The 23458-nt window shown below is 37.4% G+C and overlaps 1 protein-coding gene across 2 annotated transcripts in view; it reads left to right on the plus strand.

Annotated features, from left to right (window-relative positions):
- Nucleotides 1–23458, plus strand: part of LOC142336156 (uncharacterized) — a 154314-nt gene that overhangs the window by 78227 nt on the left and 52629 nt on the right. For both annotated transcript variants that reach the window (XM_075384755.1, XM_075384756.1), the window contains 2 exons: nt 8546–8722; nt 21797–22030. In XM_075384755.1, the coding sequence (XP_075240870.1) occupies nt 8546–8722; nt 21797–22030 (411 nt within the window). The remainder of the gene's footprint in view (nt 1–8545; nt 8723–21796; nt 22031–23458) is intronic.

Below are 23458 nucleotides of genomic sequence, written 5' to 3' on the forward strand. Positions count from 1 at the left end.
ATTTGTATGTTTTATAGAAATAATTGTATATAAATATATAGAGGAAATTGAAAGTGGATATTATAATACATCATAGCTTTTCACTTTCACAAATATTACACGCGTGAAAGGATGATGTTTTATGATAATCAGTTTTCAATTGTCGTGTATACTTATATATGACTATTAGGATCGAGTCATATTTTTCCTCGAATTCTCACCAGGCACTTTTTATGATGGTCAACGCGGATTTAAATCATACTAAGCATTTACACGCACATACATACACATACACACACATATACACAAACATACACACAAACACGCACACACACACACACTCACACACTCACATAACCCCACACACACACACACACACACCCACACACACATACACACACACCCGCACACAGACACACACAGACCCACACACACACATACACATACAAACACACTCACATACACACATACACAAACATATCCACACACACACATACACACATACACACCCACACACACACACACACACACACACACACATATGCACACACACACCCAGAAACGCATACACACACAAACACGCGCACACACGTACACACATAAACACACACACACATCCACACACACATACACACACATATCAACACACACACCCATACCAAACATACAAAACACATCCTCACACACACACACACACCCACACACACACATACACATACACACACCCACACACACATATCCACACACACACACATACAGACACATCCACACACACATACACACAAATCCACACACACATACACACACATACACACAGATACACACACATATGATCACATACACACACAAACACATACACACACAAACCCCCGCAGACACATACACACTCATCCACACACACACATACACACACATCCACACACACCCACACACTCACACATACACAAACAGCCACAAAAATACACACACACGCCAATCACATACAGAAAAAACGCTGAAAATATTGGAAAACCAGTTCATAATTGATTTGTATGTATTATAGAAATATTTATATATAAATATATAGAGGAAATTGAAAGTGGATATTATAATACATCAAAGCTTTTCACTTTCACAAATATTACACGCGTGAAAGGATGATGTTTTACGATAATCAGGTTTCAATTTTCGTGTATACCTATATATGACTATTAGGATCGAGTCATAATTTTCCTCGAATTCTCACCAGGCACTTTTTATGATGGTCAACCCGGATTTAAATCTTACTAAGCATTTACATGCACATACATACACATACACACACATATACACAAACATACACACAAACACGCACACACACACACTCACAGACTCACATAACCACACACACACCCACACACACATACACACACACCCGCACACACACATACACACACACCCACACACACACACACATAACAACACACACACACACCCACACACACATACACACACATATGCACACACACATACACACACATACACACTCACACCCATTCCCACACATACACACACATCCTCACACACACATACACACACACCCGCACACAGACACACACAGACCCACACACACACATACACATACAAACACACTCACATACACACATACACAAACATATCCACACACACATACACACACCCACACAAACACACACACATATATGCACACACACACCCAGAAACGCATACAAACACAAACACGCGCATACACGTACACACATAAACACACACACACATCCACACACACACATACAAATTACATCCTCACACACACCCACACACACACACACATACACATGCACACACCCACACACACATATCCACAAACACACATACAGACACATCCACACACACATACACACAAATCCACACACACATACACACACATACACACAGATACACACACATATGATCACATACACACACAAACACATACACACACAAACCCCCGCAGACACATACACACTCATCCACACACACATACACACACATCCACACACACACACACACACTCACACATACACACACAGCCACACAGATACACACACACGCCAATCACATACAGAAAAAATGCTGAAAATATTGGTCTTTATATATATATATATATATATATATATATATAAATATATATATATATATATATATATATATATATATAAATATATATAGGAAATTGAAAGTGGATATTGCAATACATCATAGTTTTTCACTTTCACAAATATTACACGTGTGAAAGGATGATGTTTTATGATAAGCAGTTTTCAATTTTCGTATATACTTTTACATGACTATTAGGGTCGAGTCATTTTTTTGCTCGAATTCTCACCAGGCACTTTTTATGATGGTCAACCCGGATTTAAATCACACTAAGCATTTACACGCACATACATACACACACACATATACTCAAACATACACACAAACACGCGCACACACACACACTCACACACACACACATAACCACACACACACACACACACCCACACACACACACACATACACATACACACACACACCCGCACACAGACACACACACCCGCACACACATACACATACACACACCCACAAACCCACATACACAAACATATCAACACACACATTCACGCACACATACACACAGACCCACACACACATACAGACACATCCACACACACATACACACACCCACACACACACATATATATATATATATATATGCACACACACGCCCAGAAACGCATACACTCACAAACACGCGCACACACGTACACACACATACACACACACCCAAAGACACATACACACATCCACACACACATACAGACCCACATATTCACACACACATACACACTCATACACACACACCCATTCCCACACATACACACACATCCTCACACACACATACACATACACCCGCACACAGACACACTCACACACCCACACACGCTCATACACATACAAACATTCCCACACACACACACGCACACCCACAGACACACACATATACACAAACAAACACACACACACACTCACACAATTATACACACGCACCCATACCCAAACATACAAACACATCCTCACGCACACATGCACACACACCCAAACACACACATACACACACACACACACCCACAGACATACACACAGATACACACACACATATGATCACATGCACACACAAACACATACACATACAAACGCCCGCACACACATACACATACACATACACACACCGCACCCACACACACATACACACACAACCACACACACACATACACACACACACACCCACAGACATACACACAGATACACACACACATATGATCACATGCACACACAAACACATACACATACAAACGCCCGCACACACATACACACTCATCCACACACACATACACACACACACACACTCACACATACACACACAGCCACACAAATACACACACACACACCAATCACATACAGAAAAAATGCTAAAAATATTGGAAAACCAGTTCATAATTGATTTGTATGTATTATAGAAATAATTATATATAAATATATAGAGGAAATTGAAAGTGGATATTATAATACATCATAGCTTTTCACTTTCACAAATATTACACGCGTGAAAGGATGATGTTTTATGATAATCAGTTTTCAATTGTCGTGTATACTTATATATGACTATTAGGATCGAGTCATATTTTTCCTCGAATTCTCACCAGGCACTTTTTATGATGGTCAACCCGGATTTAAATCATACTAAGCATTTACACGCACATACATACACATACACACACATATACACAAACTTACACACAAACACGCACACACACACACACTCACACACTCACATAACCACCCACACACACACACACCCACACACACATACACACACACACCCGCACATACACATACACACACCCACACACACACACATAACAACACACACACACACACACACCCACACACACATACACACACATATGCACACACACATACACACACACCCATTCCCACACATACACACACATCCTCACACACACATACACACACCCGCACACAGACACACACAGACGCACACACACACACACACATACACCTACAAACACACTCACATACACATATGAACAAACATATCCACACACACACATACACACATACACACACCCACACACACACACACATATGCACACACACACACCCAGAAACGCATACACACACAAACACGCGCACACACGTACACACATAAACACACACACACACACACACACACATCCACACACACATACACACACATTTCAACACACACACCCATACCAAACATACAAAACACATCCTCACGCACACACACCCACACACACACATACACATACACACACCCACACACACATATCCACACACACACACATACAGACACATCCACACACACATACACACAAATCCACACACAGATACACACACACATACACACAGATACACACACATATGATCACATACACACACAAACACATATACACACAAACCCCCGCAGACACACTCATCCACACACACATACACACACATCCACACACACACACACTCACACATACACAAACAGCCACAAAATTACACACACACGCCAATCACATACAGAAAAAATGCTGAAAATATTGGAAAACCAGTTCATAATTGATTTGTATGTATTATAGAAATATTTATATATATATATATATATAGAGGAAATTGAAAGTGGATATTATAATACATCATAGCTTTTCACTTTCACAAATATTACACGCGTGAAAGGATGATGTTTTATGATAATCAGGTTTCAGTTTTCGTGTATACCTATATATGACTATTAGGATCGAGTCATAATTTTCCTCGAATTCTCACCAGGCACTTTTTATGATGGTCAACCCGGATTTAAATCATACTAAGCATTTACACGCACATACATACACATACGCACACATATACACAAACATACACACAAACACGCACACAAACACACACACACACACACACTCACATAACCACACACACACACACACCCACACACACATACACACACACACCCGCACACACACATACACACACACCCACACACACACACACACATAACAACACGCACACACACACACCCACACACACATACACACACATATGCACACACACACACATACACACACATACACACTCACACCCATTCCCACACATACACACACATCCTCACACACACATACACACACACCCGCACACAGACACACACAGACCCACACATACACACATACACATACAAACACACTCACATACACACATACACAAACATATCCACACACACATACACACACATACAAACCCACACACACACACACATATGCACACACACACCCAGAAACGCATACACACACAAACACGCGCACACACGTACACACATAAACACACACACTCACCCACACACACACATACACATGCACACACCCACACACACATATCCACACACACACACATACAGACAAATCCACACACACATACACACACATACACACAGATACACACACAAATGATCACATACACACACAAACACATACACACACAAACCCCCGCAGACACATACACACTCATCCACACACACACATACACACACATCCACACACACACACTCACACATACACACACAGCCACACAGATACACACACACGCCAATCACATACAGAAAAAATGCTGAAAATATTGTTCTTTATATAAATATATATATATATATATATATATATATATATATATATATATATATAAATATATATATATATGTATATATATATATATATATATATATAAATATATATAAATATATATAGGAAATTGAAGTTGGATATTGCAATACATCATAGTTTTTCACTTTCACAAATATTACACGTGTGAAAGGATGATGTTTTATGATAAGCAGTTTTCAATTTTCGTATGTACTTTTACATGACTATTAGGATCGAGTCATTTTTTTGCTCGAATTCTCACCAGGCACATTTTATGATGGTCAACCCGGATTTAAATCATACTAAGCATTTACACGCACATACATACACATACACACACATATACACAAACGTACACACAAACACGCACACACACACACACTCACACACAAACATAACCACACACACTCACACACCCACACACACAAACACATACACACACACACACCCGCACACAGGCACACACAACCGCACACACATACACATACACACACCCACAAACACACATACACAAACATATCAACACACACATACACGCACACATACACACAGACCCACACACACATACACACACATCCACACCAACATACACACACCCACACACACACACATATATATGCACACACACGCCCAGAAACGCATACACACACAAACACGCGCACACACGTACACACACATACGCACACACCCAAACACACATACACACATCCACACACACATACACACACATACACACACACCCACACACACACATACAAACACATCCACATACACACCGACACCCACACACATACACACATACACACATACACGCACACCCACACACACACACACACACACACACACATATCCACACACGTACATACACACACACCCACACATATACACACACATACACACACATATGCTCACACACAACCACAAACACATACACACACAAACACCCGTACACGCATACAAACACATCCACACACACACATACACACACAACCACACACACAAACACTTACACATACACACAGCCATACAAATACACACACACGCCAATCACATACAGAAAAATTGCTGAAAGTTTTGGAATATATATATATATATATATATATATAAATATATATATATATATATATATATATATATATATATATAGGAAATCGAAAACTGGATAATATAATACATCATAGCCTTTTACTTTCACACAAATTACACGTGCGAAAGGATGATGTTTCTGATAATCAGTTTTCATTTTTCCGTATATACTTTTATATGACTACTAGGATCGAGTCATCTTTTTCTATTTTCCTCGAATTCTCACCAGGCACTTGTTATGATGGTCAACCCGGATTTTAACCAAACTATGCATTTACAACGGAGACATGTAAAACTGGTAAGCATAAAAGTTCCACATTTAAAATTTTGAAATCCTAGAAACATCATCCGTCAAAATTTGTTGTAGTACACCTCAGAACAGATAGTAATGACAATAACAACTATTTTAAAAGCTTGAAGAACCCGAACTTGAGTCTCAGAGCGTTTCAGCGCTGAACCAGCGCATTTCAAGTGTAAAAACTTAATTCAGTTCTCAAACATTGCATCTCCAGAATATTTTAAGATTCTTTATGCGCGTTCTTCTTCATTATGTTTATATTGAGGTCATGGAGTTAGCCCAAGCTAAACTTATCTGCCCAAGCTAAACCTGCGCAGTCTGATAATTACTCATATCCCTGAAATTAAGTCTGAGCAGAGTAATATCATACTTTTGTAGCCTATTGCCATAGTAGTGTACACAGTTTTTATATATAAGCTAATTTGTAAGCAATTACCACAAAGCCCAATTAGTTTAGTGTTTACACTTGCTACGCAAATTAAATGTTACAAGTACCCACGCGGAAGTTCGAATCGCATATAAATCAAAGTCTGTTGGCGGGAGTTAAACTGGGCATATTATTTTTCAAGCTGGAAACTTTACCCAAAAATCAAGACTAGGCGGTGTAAATTGGGACATGAACAGAGTACTGGCCATCCTTAAAAATAGAATGTCTCTATACTGATTCAGCGCTGATTTACTCTGCCACCAACCTCCGGGAAATGTGTTTTTGCTCAATCATCATATATTGGCCGCCATACAGTTGCCATCTACGTTAAATAAAAAGTGTACCACGATTTTTTAATGAAAAACTGCCTCGTATACAGTTAAATATATATTTTTCAATTTTGGTCAACAAAGGAGGACATATAGCTTCACTGCTTAGAAGTTTTTATGACGAAATTGCTGAGACAACTGTTTTAAAGCAGCTAAGTATTTAGGGCAATTTAGTTAGGGTTATTGTACGTAAATCAAATTCACGAATCAGCCAGGCATTCAATGAACTGTAATGGATCGTGGGCGATCTTGAATGCAAAATACGGTTAATCAAAAATGCGCAGTTTGTATATCCTGAAGGATTTGTAGCCAATCAACTATATCTTTTGCATACTTCTCAAAAAAAATCTCTTTTCTGGAATATTAAATTTTTTCGAAACGAATTCAGCTTTGATTCAGATTCGGATATACCATATGATTCGTTAATAAAATCGGGAGTTCAAAAACTCAAGCGCGATGCATCTAAATCATTCTATCTCTTATATTTGGACTGCTCTCAGGTTCAGGTCCAAGACGGAATCAATTACGTCCAGACCGAAGAGGGACACACGCGGGCGGCTTCGTGCGTTAAAAATGACATAGTGAGACTTCTGGCCAAGTCCTGAATCAAATCATAGGATTTGACAAGTCTTGAGTCAAGTCTTAGTCAACAGTTGGTACGTCTGTAACGCAATCTATATGGTAATGCATTTAGCTGTCCTCAACTTAGGTCCAAATGGAGTCATTTTGGCAGAGTTTGGGCATACCGCATCATATGTGAAGTTGACAATCACTGCTGTAGACTTCGGTTGGTCCCTGGATTACATAATATTCCGTGATGGTGCACAAATTGCCAGCTTTATTTACCCTAACTACTATCTGCCTGGAGCCCAGTGGACGGACAACGGTAATTCTCCAAGTTTAAATCTTTTCTCGCTTCACTGGTTACTAGTATTTAGTAACATGAACATAGGCCATACCTTCTGTCCTAAGAAACGCTTTTGTCTGTTTGTTTTAAAGAACGTAAGATATTATCGGTATGTTCAGTTTAAAACAAAAGAAGGGGAAAATTTCTTCCATTAGGAGTCGTGTATGTTGCTTGAAAATTAATCAAAGTTATGATACTGTTCGATTTATAGGAATTTCAAATGCACTCCTGGGGAAAATTTATCACAAGGTTTTGCACTTTTTGAGTTTTTTTCATTAGCTCGTTGAAAAAATATATATTCAATAAATTGGAAATTTCGTTTTTTATTCCACATTCTTTTTGCAACAACTAAATTAAAATTATAACCATACGGTTAAATATACCTAAATCAAAAAATATTTCAAATCATTCAAACAAAATAATATAAAACATCAACATTTTTCTTAAAGAATCACATATAAAAATTTCTTTCGATTGTTTCCTTCCTAAAAATAAAAATAACTTTTAAAAGCTCCTACGTTACTATTCAAAGGAATTTTTTCATGTTGTCAGAGCAAGAAATAATTCAACGTTTTCTTAAAAACGTTTCCATGTTTTGCCAAACCGAACCAACGTGGTAACTTATTCCATTTTTGTACGCATTGACGAACAATCGAATTCATTCCAAAGCTGGTTTTGGCATTTTGACTAATTTTGAATTGTTTTGTTCGAGTATTTTGATGAAGACTCAGATACCCGTGAAAATTTTCAGAACTTTCTGGCCTAGCGATATCATAATGAAATTTGATTAGCGACATTTTTGCTATTATTAGCTCAGCTGGTAGAGTCTTTGTCTGGATTAATAGATCTCTCGCTTTGTCATACTTTTTGCGTAGAAAGCACACCTTTATAGCCCAGTTAATCTGTCGGTTAAGGCGTTTTAGGTTTTTTTGCAGATAAAGTTTGAAAAAAAGATTGCCGAAAATGATAAGTGTGAAAGCACAAGTGATTTTAAAAGAAGAATGCGCGCGTTCAGTGGAACTTGATGTATTATAATGAAAAGTGATCTTATAGCATGAGCCATTTTTCTCAAGGCTTTATTCAGCTGCTCATCGAAACTAAGATTCCTTTCAATTTGAATACCAAGATATCTGCAAATTTTTTGTGTTGTGAGAACTTCGTGTTTTTGAAAATTAGATCCGAAATCGGAATTATCGCGCGAGAAAAATATTAATTCGGTTTTGTTTGTATTCAAAGTTAGTTTGTTCATCTCTACATATTCTTCTATTTTTTGTAAAATTTCCGTGACTTTTCCATATAAGCTACCTTTCTCTCCACAACAGAGATTACTTGTGTCATCTGCGAATTGAAATACCTTTTCCGTTGTTCTTTTATTAGATGAGAAATCGTTCACATATAAAAGAAAAATGAGTGGTCCCAAAATAGTTCCGTGTGGCACACCGTGGTTCAAAATTTCACAATCAGAGAATACGCCATTAAGTTTTACCTGATAACAAACATGCTGACAATTTCTTACATTTGAAGAGTCAAACGACTTCCAACGTTTGTGTCCAAACGTACAGAGAGTGTCGTACGTCTGAACCCCTACACGCCAAGGAAAGAACTCCAAATTTCAAAAACCAAATAAACGGACGATTCTTTACTTTCTAAAACAGAAAATGCATAATGGTACCAAAAACTCTTTGGGTTTTCGTGGTTTTTGTGTAACGCAAACTGAACAAACGGGAGAAGTCATTGAAATAGTTACAAATTTCAATGACGTACATAGAGTGTCGTACGTCTGAACCCCTACACGCCAAGGAAAGAACTCCAAATTTCAAAAACCAAATAAACGGACGATTCTTTACTTTCTAAAAAAAGAAAATACATAATGGTACCAAAAAATCTTTGGGTTTTCGTGGTTTTTGTCTAACGCAAACGGGAGAAGTCATTGAAATTGTTACAAATTGACAATTTCTATTATAGGGTCGATTAGTAGTAGCTTTACTAACTTTATTTTACTTTGATTACGGAGTATTAATTATTTCTTACCAATTTGGAGAAGAAAGGAGAAAAAATCGATAAACAGTTGTGTAAAATCCTTTCAACTCAAAATCGAGTTCTGTTTCTTTCAGGAGTGACAGTGTTAATAAAACAGCACCGAAGGAACATTCGCAATTATAACGAGGCGATTTAACTTATGCATGTGCCTATTTTATAAATCTGAGTTTTTTTAATATAAAACACAATTTTCACGTAATACCTTTTATTGTTCCGACCCCTCTTGATGGAGGGAGGAACTATATACTCAAATCGGTTTTTTGTGTTCAGACAATTTTGGCCGATCGATATATTCATTGTAGAGAGTTGAGACTGGTATCATTAGAAAGCTTGTCCAGCGAAGAAAATGGAATTAATTTTTTTTTTGATTTTCGTTATTTACAGGCAGTTATCGAGATTTAAACTTTGGAGAAAAAAGAGTGAATTCCGTTGATTTTATTCACATTTTTCAGAATGTTTGACTAGAAACACGCCAATTTTGCTTAAATTTGTGAAAATTTTTCATGAAAATGTCGTTGATTTCATTTTTAAAGACAAAAAATATTGTCGGCTATTCTTATTTATTTTTTTTCAAAAACTCTGGCTAAATATTTCACAAAGTTCAGACATTTTCATCGAAAACAGCAAGAATTAAGTTTCTTTAGTCCACTTTGATTTAAATTGTAGGAGGTGCATGACCTAACAGCACTGACACAACCATTGTGGACTCAAAAAGCGGCTATGTCTACTTCAATTTGACTTAAGAGTGCTCTGTAATTAAAACTTAGCCGTTTTTTCGCTAAATTTATTCGTTGATTATCAAAAACGCAGCTTTTTTAATTGATATTTTAACTAACAAAATATGTATATCTATGATATTCGAGAAATTAAGTGTTCTTAAAGGCCAAACAGCATTAGCAGGGCTAGTCTAGGACCAATCTTGGACTGTTACAATCCAAAAATAGTTCAGATTGTAATCAGTCGGTCTTTTTTATTTAAATAATCTTTTTATATTAATTATATAACAGCACATATAAAACCAAAGCTCACTAGTGATAGGCCAAATTGGCTTCCCAATCAGTTCCAAATTGATTTATCTAGTTTATTGCTTGAAAGCTTATGGTCGTTTTGACTTTTAAAATATTTGATTCTTAAATAAAAAATGGCTTATTGAACTTTGCCTCCATTTTCTCTTAATTTGTTCAATTTGTAGCTTAGTGTTAGCAATAAAAGAGTGCTTTTTTTCTACTGATTTCAAATTCAAACATTATTGTGGTTTTACGCATTGAGCTATGGTTTTCTGGCTTTGATACTACTGGAGTTCAATTTTTTTTTTTCATTTTTAGGTGTTTGCCCATTTTTCATGTTTTCTACTTTTGTCACATTATCACCTTATTCACAGCTCATATTTCACATTATTGGCTTTCGAAATAAGCCAAAATTGATGTTTTTAAAGTCCTTAAATATATAGATTATGATTTTTTACGGCTTCGACGCTACTTTCTCGAAGAAAATAAATGAATTTTTTAATTTTGTCTTTAACTGTCGTTTCTATCTTGTCTTTTGAGTCTTATGTGAAATTTCCTGTACGTAGAACTGGTTTCGTTGGATTTTCATGGAAGAAGAGATTAGCCGATATTCTGATATTAAAAAAACACTTTAAATTCACAATTTTGTATCTTTTATTGTCTGATTGTTACCTAGTCTTGTTAACTACAGGCGTATTATGACATCATTTTTGTCACGGTTAGGTGTCAAAAGGGACTGGTGCCACAAAATCTTTTATTTTCAAAGAATTGGTTTTGACTTTACCGGCTTTTCACGGGTTTTTCACAAAAAAAGTAAAATAAGATTTGATTTTTGTTATATTTGACGTTCCTTTTTTGGAGACGAAAGACATACTTTGGATAATTGCAGGTCTAACGGGCTTCCTTTGGATGAGCAAACGAACCTATTTAACTTTATCAGTTCGTATTTAATGCCTCTCGTGTTTTTGGAAATAATTTTTTTCCGAAAAAAACAGGTATTACTTAATTTTGCCTTTTTCTGTCTACTGGTTACCTGGTTTCCTTAATGAGAGGTCATATAATACACTATCGCTGTTCAACAAAAGTGCAATCGAACCTATTTTGAGGGCCAAAGTATGGCTTTACGCCTCCGAAAGCGTTTTCTGGTAAGTTTTAATTGATATTTTTTTGTTTAATGTCTATTTGTTGTTCTTTTTGTAAACGCATAAAAAATTGAATACCGACAGTTCTTATTTCTTTTTGACAGAAGAATTGGGAATTGAAAAGCTTTTGGATATTTTTGTGGATTTCTAATTGTTTTCATTACTTAATTAAATTTTTTTTAAAATTAGCGAATTTTTCAACTCTACAGTTTTTTTCTTTATTTTCTAATTGTTACCAAGCCTTATTACGGACTGGTCGCAGATCGTTTCTGTTGGAGTACAAGTTATTTTGTTTAGAATCAGTTTTTTTCTGACGCTAATTTGACTTTGTTATTAGGTTTTGTTTTGTAAATTTTTGATTTAATTAATTACCATTGTTGTTGTTGTTTGATTTTGCTGTTCGTCTTGACTCGCTTTCCTATTATTGGCATATCTCCTCAATCTAGGGTAACATCTTTACTCCACTGAGTTAATTGCTTTGGAGGCTATCTCTTCGTTCATACACCAATTTTTTCGAAAAATAATTGACTTTTTGTGTTTTTCTATCTGTTCCTCATTTGGTGAACAATTATGCCAAAAATGTGGATGAGCGGAGTATGAACCTTATGTGCGAACGCACATTACCGAGCCGCCTTGTTTCTTTACTTCTAATAGAACCTGTACTGGGATGTTTTAAACTTTGTGGGCAAAGTAAATTAACTGACAAAAAGGTTGGGCTGAGATTGAAAACCCGGGGTGCTTTCAACAGATGCTTTCATCTGCATCCTGTTCCTCATTTGGTGAGCAATTATGCCAAAAATGTGGATGAGCGGAGTCTGAACCTTATGTGCGAACGCACATTATCGAGCGTCGTTGTATGTTTTAAGTTTTGGTGTTCAAAAAATTCAGCGACGAACAGTATATTCAGTAAAAAAAAGTGGTGAGATTCAAGACGCTGATTTTTTGAAGTGTTTTGTTTGCTGTTTTGTAGGTAAAACGATCCAGAACCGAAGATAAGTGCTGAATTTGTTGAAGCTAATCGTCAAGAGTGGGAATTTTTTAAAAATGTTGTAGCAATCGCAATTGAAATGCCAGTAGTGCGGCAAATATATGGAAACTGTTAAAAAAAATTACGCGGGAATACAAACAAAAGCCTTTTTGTCCTCTTTATTGGTTGTCAGCAGTTTATTAAATTCATTGCGAAGTAATCATGTAGGATATGTCAGTTGAATTTCATGTCAACGTCTGCCAGCGCATTTATTAAATAATTTTAGCAAAAAAAACGAATTTGGAGACATCTGTAGAAATTGAGAAATCCTACTTTTCTCGCAAAATGTCGCAATAAAATGGATACAACTTGAAAAACAAAAATCGGTCCGCAACAAATTGTTAGCATGAGCATTGGCTTGCATTTGAACAAAATTTGGTGAGCCGATTGTTTTGATTGTTGTCACTCTTGGGAATCTCTTTTTTAGTTAACATGGGGAAAACTTTAAACTTCCAGTTAAGGCTAATTTTTTTGAGTTGAAAGGTTGACCGATTGATTAATTGGTAGCGTTATAAGTCTGATACTGCTTTTGTTTTAGTTTAAATTGCTTGAATGGAAGTCAGTGGCTTCAAGAGAAGACATTCAGGTCATTCAATTGTTCTTTTGAAGTCATAACATATTTACGTAAGAGAAGCATAAATAATGTAATCCATACTGCAAAGTGATTAAATTCTTTTGTTTTGATCACTCTTGTACGATGTTGCTTGATTAGTTAAACAAGAGTAGAAGAACAACATTACTAAAAGGCAAACACAACAGAGCTGTAACTTAGGAGTAGATGTATAAAGAAGTTGTGATAACAAAAACCTTGTTGAGAGAGTTGAACTGAATTGATAAATTCGGAACACCTGATTGCGCGATTGGAAATCAGAACACCGAAAAACACCGGAGAACCGCAGTTAGATCAAGTGGCTTGTATAATTGAGAGCTTGTAGAACTGAGAGATTATAAGCTCTTTTATTGTGAATTTGGTTACAAATTTGAAATTGTGAATCATCTTTTATAAAAAAAACTCTGGTTGGTTTTTGATTTCATTTTGTGATCTTTTATATTTCTTGTTCAGTCATTTGATGTTATTTGTTTACTTAAATCAAATCATTATTCCAAGTAAAGCGCCCTACCTACAGCCGACAAGAGCAAAGTGGGGACAAAAGTTCCCTCCAATAGAAGTCTGAGAGCCATTAAAACACACCTTTCAATTTGTTAGAGTATTGGGCGCTAGTCGGTCCCCAGCTAGTCAGCCTAAGCAAGAAACGGAATTCTATAGAGGCGCTCATGGGTGGGCGCTTGAGACCTCATGACAGTCTGGGGGAATTGACGGCTGTGGTAGTTTCAGATGAACAATAGTGACCTTTGCTATTGTAATTGACTAGTGAAGGAGAATTGACTTGTGCGACAACTAGTGAAGAAGAAAAAAGAAACCCGTGGACAGGGTCAAGTTCAAGCTTCACTGAGAGAGAGAGAGAGTGCAAGTGTGCGGAGCAATTGAGTGTGTTTCAGTTGATTGGAGTTCGACTGTGGGTACTGTTAACAATTAGTTTTTATTGAGATTAGAGGAGAGTTAGTTTTGACTTAGTCAAGAGCGCATGTTGCGTGACGCTGAGTTTGGGCAGAGAATTGAGTAGAGTGTCGCCTTTCTTAGCGAAAGTTGTTACAGGGCCTTTTGCCGAGATCAAGAGATTTGTGAGGCAAGGTAGAGGGAAGTTAGAAATAGAGGTAGTCTAAAGGGGGAAAGCTAAGTGAGAGCAATTTATTCAAGACTGTTATTGTTAGTAGTTTTTGGTTCTTGAGGAAAGAAGGCCATTTCAGAGTATCAACAGTTAAAACAGGAAGTTTGTAAGCTGGTATTTGGCAAGTGACAGTTGTGAATGTAAGATTTGTGATTATAGAGTAGAGTAGAGTGGAACATAGTGGAAAGAGAGAGAGAGAGAGAGAGAGAGAGAGAGAGAGGTTTTCTACGCGGTTTTTTTTCTTTTCAAACTAGAGGAGCACGAGTTAGTGAGTTTGACACTGAGGCAGAGAACAAAGAGAAGTTTGCAAAGTAGGCCAGTGGTGGTCCAACAGCAGCAGGACTTTAGTGCAAAGTAAGTAACAGCAGCAAAGTAGAATAAGTCATTGTTAGAGGAACGGTTTCTACTGATAGGAGTGGAGGCACAGCGCTTAGCAGAAATGAAAGGCTAAGGGATTGTTTGAGACAGAGAGGACGGTTAGACAGAGTAGAAAGAGTTAGAGCTGAGGAACGCCAAGAATAAGTAGAAGGGAAAAAGAGGTACATAGTTATTCAGTAAACATGGATTGGAGTGCGTTCCCGCTTGTAGATTATTTTCCGTCGGAAAGGTTTCCGAAGTTCGAGGACTGGAAGAGGTACTGCCTTGACGTTGTAAACGTGTTACAAATGAGTGATGGTCAGGCAATCGCGTCAATGCTTAGTCTACTGAGAGGATGTGCGTTGCAAGGGTTTTGGGATTTGCCTTTCAGATTCCGGTTGTCGGGAACTGGTGAAGTAGTGATGTTGTCGGGATAAAACCTTGACATCATTAAGAAGAGGCTATCTGTCACTAGGGAAGACAACTGAAGGTAGAAGTAGGGGAGGAAGTGAGAATGGTCGGGCAGAAGGCAGGATAAAATATTTCTTAAGTGAAAACTCAGTGGAAGATTTGGAGCACAGTGAAGTTGGTTCAAAAATAGTGGGAACAAGATGCAGTAACCAAAATGAAACAATGAGAATTTTCCAGAACGTGGTAGATTTGCTACAATGATGTGAGGAGCAAGCAGAACAATTAGGTCCGAGTATGCTGGGAGAAGTAAGCAGGGAGGAGCAAGTAGGTATTTAGCATCAGTAAGATCAAAGAAACAGACAGGGAAAAGTTGTGATCCCTAGTGAATGGCTCGAGACAAATATTGATTCTACAGAATTCGAAAGTGAGTCATTTGGAAGGTTTGATGAAGAAGCGTGTCGAGGATAGCTAAATGTTTGTAATAGAGTTGGACAATGCAACAGGTTTGATGAAGGAAAAGAAAGAAGGGATAGAGAGTTACTGTCAAACGTTGAAGACGAAGAGGAGGAAGGGCTTTATCGTGATATAGAGAGCAAGGAAAAGAGATGATTAAAAGAGGAGAGTAGGGAAAATTTCTTTTCGAGAAAGTAGCCACACCTGAAGGATTCGAGTACTATGTAGACCGTTCATCAGCGAACAATGAAGGAGATGACTGTTCCTTCATGAGTGATGGACTATGAGAGCAGTGAGGAAGAGGAAACTGAGCTTCCTCCGGAGTTCTTTGAATGTACTCAAATGACAAGCCTTAAGGATGTACCTCTCATGGCGCTTGCGTTTTCGTCTCTATTAGGAGGCGGTGAAATTGATATGAGAGAGATAGAATCCACATATAGAAATTTTGCAGAATGTCTAGCCTAGGACAATCTCAGAGCTAATTTGGATGAAGAGATTGGCTTCGTAAGTGAAGAAATCCCATGTATAGTTGAGAAACGATGTTGTGTATCTAGTAGAGATAAAAAAGAATCTTTTCGACACGTAACTAAAGTCATAAGCACAAGCAATGATTCCGATTGTCCCGTAAGCGTTAGTTGTGGACCCTGGCGATGTACAAACTCAAAAAATAGGATTGGACAAATTTGTAGACATGTTGAGTGGAGTGCCAACCCGGGTGACTTAAAAGTGAAACGGTCAAAGATGTGTTGAGTTAATAATCCACAAGGGGATACAGCGTTTCAGTAGTTTCAGGCATACTTGAAAACTAGTACACGGGCAGTTGTGGACTTTCAAAATGATAGGAGCGTAGTCCAGAGTCCCCAAAAATTGAATATACGAGATAGGTTTCAAGTTCTATTGAGGGGTTGTGAAGTAGACTTCTGCTGGGAAACAACGGGGGTTCTTGAAATTAGTGAACCAAGCAAGACTAGAGCTGACTATGTTCAAGTCCCTGATAACTGCCGATCAATGGTTGCAGTGGTACATCAAGGGAGCAGTTTAGGTGAATGCAGATTACAAGTGCTGTCCTTAGCTAGTGCCGCTGAGTTCGAATGGGAAAACACATCAGAGATTCCTATCGAGGGTTTATGTGTAGCGGTTTCCAGCAGAGAGCGGGATCAACTCTCCATTTCTATAGAAGTAGTGGAAGTAATTGAAGTTTGTTCAGTTAATGACACAGCGAAAACAGCTTTTCACAATAAGGTAGTGATAGAGGCATGCAAGCCTCATTTGAGGAACGCCAAGAACTACAGAGGAGTTATAATCGTACATTGGGTCTTGAGAACCAGTCGTGCTTAAGTAGGTCCGAGCTCCGGGCCAGACTGGAAAAGAACTTGTCTAGAGTTAAAGACCAGTGGCCGGAAAATGAGGATGGAGGGGAGGAGCTCCATTCCTTGGTGGATTTACAGTATCTGTTGATTAATACGATTCGATTGGTACACAGCAGATTGGGAGGTAGTAATGAGAGGCTTCGGTTAAGGTTGAGGCTTGATGTCGGTCACAGGGTAGTTTTAGCAATAAAAAACCCCTTTGCTAAAAATGTCCTCAGGAAAAGAAAGATGTTTGAAGTTCAGTAAACGGCCAAGTGTGAGTTTTGGTGGAAGGTATACAAAGAGGTAATTGAGGAAGTTTGCCAATTTGAATGAGCAAGCAGAAAGAAGGTTGAAATGAGCAAAGGCCGGGAATTCTCCGGTACTGACGACTCGAATGACGATACAGATGTCAAGGAGGCACAACCAGACTTGACAACTGGTGCGTTAAGTGTGATCGCAACCGATGAGTTGGACTTTCGGTCTACTCTTGACAGTGAAGCTGGAAGTTCCTTGGAACAATAAGAAAATATTAATGGCATGACTTCAGGTAGAATGGAGGTCAGATATGCTGACCCCCAATTGAACACAGGATTCGAAGGGACAGAGGAATTGCAGAAAATTAATGAGGGAGATATAAGGCACAGCAAAGTTTGGACGGATGAAAGAGACTCCGACGACCATTGGTTTCGAATGGGAGCGGTGTTTTACTGTGTTAATCAGGGTCAAGGTCCTCGAAAGGAATTTTATTCTTTTTCTTGGGGATCTTTAAACGAATTTGGAAGCAGAAGCGAGGAAGTCCATGGAATACCAATTGTATGGTCTCCACCCGTAGATAGCAAAAGTGATGTAGTCTAAAACAGAATGTTGGAGTCTCAGTCAGTATTCGTATTGCATTATACGTGGATGAGATCGATGGCTGACTTCCACAGCAGAAGGGAGGAATTTTGTCTGAGAGGATACTGTTTAAACGGTTGTCGAGACCCAATGTCACGATGGACAACGTGGCTTCAGAAAATTCGGAAGGAGCGATAGGGAAGGCTGAAGCTAATGAGGAGATGGTGCTGGAGGAGTAGACCTCCAGATGTGAGATGGTGGTCCACTCAGGAGATGGGTGGACATCCCTTCAAGCATGGAAGGAAAAAATATTTGAGGAAGCATAGTCGTTTTCATAATCTTCATCATGATAGCCTCATCATATCATAGTATGTAATCTTGCGTTTGAAATTAGTTTCTTTTTGTCTAACGATTGGTCGTTAACGTGCTGGAGTTGAATAATCGCTTGATATTGTTATACAAATTGTAATTGGTAGAGGGTGTATGAGGTGTCAATGATCAAACACAGAAACTTGGTTTGTGAGTATTAGAATATTAGTTACAGAAAGCTAGTTGCATTTAACAAACCTTGAAGAAGTATTAGAAGGTGAATTGACCAATTTAATTGAATTTCGGGTTACCAGAATTGTTTGAAGGAGAATTTTTGGTGAGATGGCCGGGATAAATAGAGACAAAAATCGATGGTTCAACTAACCAGTTATTTTGTAGATAAAGCGTAACAGAATGTGTTGAATTTCCACTACATTAGTTGTTTTAATGTTAAATCTATAAACTGAAAGGAGTTTTAAATTTGCGTAATCTTTCGAGTAGTTTTATCCATATTTGTTCATTTGAATACAAATGCCGTAAATTTGATAAAAGTTATAGAGTAATACTTTGATGTACTATTAAAACTCAAATGTAGTTAGCGATGTTTCACAAATTGGTCTACTAAGCCTAGCTGAAGTGAATAAGTCTGTTGTGATGTGTTGTGGAACTAATAGGGAAAATGTAAGGCATGCATGTTGCATAACCTACTGATAAGGGAGAATAGATGTATCAACAAGACAAGAAAATCATTTTATTTTAAGATGAAGGTTGGTTGAGATTTAGGATAAATGCCAGTTTTAGCAATTATTCGGGAGAATAATAGTCTATAAGGCAGGATTGTAGAACTTGGGAAATCCCAATTTTCTCGCGAAATGATGACTCTTGTACGTTGTTGCTCGATTAGCTAATAAGGAGAAGAAGAACAACATCACTAACACAGTACCATAACTGAGCTGTAACTTAGGAGTAGACCTATAGAGAATTGGTGATAACAGATACATTGTTGAGAGAGTTGAAGTGAAATGATAAATTCAGAACACCTGTTTGCGCGTTTGGAAATCAGAACACCGAATAACACCGGAGAACCGCAGTTAGATCAAGCGGCTTGTAGAATTGAGAGCTTGTAGGACTGAGAGAATATAAGCTCTTTAGTTGTGAATTTGGTTTCAACCAAATTTGGTTCCTACAGCCGACAAGAGCAACGTGGGGACAAAAGATCAATCCAATAGAAGTCTGAGAGCCATCAAAACACCCCTTTTCAATTTGTTAGAGTTTTGGCGCTAGTCGGTCCCCAGCTAGTCAGCCTAAGCAAAGTACAAAACAAAATTCTACAACATCAATGTGAGCATCATCCTCATTTCATCATGCCAGGATCAAAATTAGCGCTGACAGATTTTCTATCTGCACTTTCTTAAAATTCTTTTTATTGTATGAGAAATGAAAGCATTTTCGTAAGTACAATCGTAAAGTGCCTTTTTCCAACATCCTGATCGGAATATCTGTAAGATTTTTCAGACAATTGTTTTTCTACATGGTGATTTGACAAGTGAGTGAGCACAATTTCAATTCACTTCGAAACTTATGTGTTTTTTATTTGAGGTTTTGATTCATACAAAAAATATGGTATTTATCTCAGAAGTTCAACAACAATATCAACGATCTTGTTAAAGAAACTTAATAGTGCTTATATGTGATAATTTTTTTTTTTCACATTGAAATCAACAATCAGTACAAACTTCTCATTCGTATGCAGTTTTATATGATTGGTGTGATGAAGTTCAGAATGCTAGTACCCCTGATGTTGACGATTGAGCTTCATATATTACAAACAATTGCGCGGATTTTAATTGATTTCTTGATCTTTATAAAATTTCATTTATATGTATGGTCGTAAAACTTTTTTGTTGAATTGAATACATAGATTTAAAATAAAATATAGATTGGAGTTTTTGAAGCATAAAATCAAACAATTTTTTAGTAAAAATTTTTTTGCAACTTACTAATTTTAAAAACAAGGAAGGATGAATGAGAGCATGAAAATCTCAGTATTGTTGCAGACATATATTGAAACAAATTTGCATCGTAGGTTGGTATTTAAGCTCTCACTAACAGCATAAAACGATGATAGTATTATATGTTATGAGTCCGTGATAGTATAATTCTAAGTGATATATAATGTATGTCTTGTAACAGTTTTTGTTAACCGAAATTTGCCATCGAAAATTCAATTTAATTGAATTCAAATCAATGTTTGATACCGTGGGCAATCTCAGTACGACTACTAGGAGGTGTCAGCCAGGTTCCTAGCCGTTGAATATTGTCTAGTCTGTTCGTAGCTCCTAACACAATTCATGCAACTCATAAATTGCACTGGAACATGTTGTTTTATAGGTGTCAACCCGGCAACGGGATATCACTACCAGATAGAGGAGCAAGATCGCATGAATGGTCTCAAATCTGCGTCGGAGATTGTCTACGTGTGCACTGACCCCCCGAATCCGGACAGTGTCTACTACACTTTCGAATCAGACTCCATGGAAGCTACAATTATTTGGAATGTTCCCGTTGGGTCATACGGCAAAACCATTTCTGCACAGGTCACTACCGACTCCATCACCAAGCAACGTTAGCAAACTTTCCATCAAAAGTCAAGGGTTAATCACCATAAAAGAAATCAACTATATGGATTTTCCGGAAAATGACTAACCATATTATGACTGGCAACCCGGAAACGGTGTCACCAAAATTCAGTTTGGCTGATACTAGCTCAAAAAAGTTAAAAAAGAGTTTAAAAAATATTGAAGAAAGATCAGGAAATTCTTCAGTTCATTTTAGAACTTTAATTTATTAAAACTGACCACAAACAATTTATTGTTCCTTTGAGAACAAAAAAGTTTCAAATCACGATTTTCATACTATTTCATAAAAACTCAATTCATCACCCCAAGAAAATGAAAGTGGCAGCTCTGCTTTGTATTCCAAATTTATAGGAAAATTAATTTTGTACCGGTTCACCCATTGGAAAAAAATGAAAAACTTATTTTCTCACTAACTACCGCAATTTGTCTTACCTGTTCCCTTTGAGAAGAAACTGTATTTCGGGAGTGCTACTCAGCTTTTCATTGAGGACAGTACATCGTCAGTTTTTTGGTTAACAAAATGTTTGTTTCGCCTAGTTTTGTGTTTGATTGTTTTTTGTCTCGTTTTTGTTTTGGGGAAACTGCTCAAACTTGGTTTTCTCAGCTATTCTATGTCAATTTTTTTCTGTAGTTTAATTAAGTAACCCCGCCACTGCTGGTCCCAACCCGCAATGAAAACGGATTAGGGTAAAAACCACACGGAGCCTAGTAGAAAGTCTGAAATAGTCAGTTTTCAAACTGATTTGGGAGAACTTTCGACAACCTATGTTATAAGTTTGTTCAGTTTCTACAGGTATTGTAATAATTTGTGTTTTTTATGGACCTGAGAGCGAAAACTACTGTAAAACCTAGCTTGACTCACGACCATAAATATGTCTTTAACCTAATTCAGACAAAAATCAGAGTCTGAATCAAAAGAATTTAAGATTCTGAATCAGAAAAAATCGGAGTCTGATTCTGAGACCGATTCCGAGTGTGAATCAGAGCCTAAATGAGAGAATATTAGAGTAAAATGTGACTTGAAGAGACTCTTTACTGAATTACTCTGAAAGTTAGGTTCGGGTAATAAACGCGGGAAGATTTTATCCTCTAGGAATGGATTGAGGATTAAACCATTTTTATGAAAAGACTAAAGCTTTTCAACACGACTAAAACGACTAACAAAAAAAGTACTCCTGCATTTACTCCTTGAATGACGGCAGGTTTCTTTGTATTTCATTCACTTTACAAATCTCTCCACCTGATCAAGGTTTTGTATTTTAAACCCCCTCCAGCTCTAAAGGTGGGGCTGAAAACCGTCTTCAAGCCAAACGTGTTCAGAATTTAGCACCTCAGCGAATTTGACAAAATTAAAAAAAAACAACCGAGAACAGGTTAAGCATCAATTTTAATTTCACAGTTAATCATAAGTTCA

This window comes from Convolutriloba macropyga, chromosome 3 (genome assembly GCF_964194025.1).
Source record: "Convolutriloba macropyga chromosome 3, txConMacr16.3, whole genome shotgun sequence".
NCBI lineage: Eukaryota > Metazoa > Xenacoelomorpha > Acoela > Convolutidae > Convolutriloba > Convolutriloba macropyga.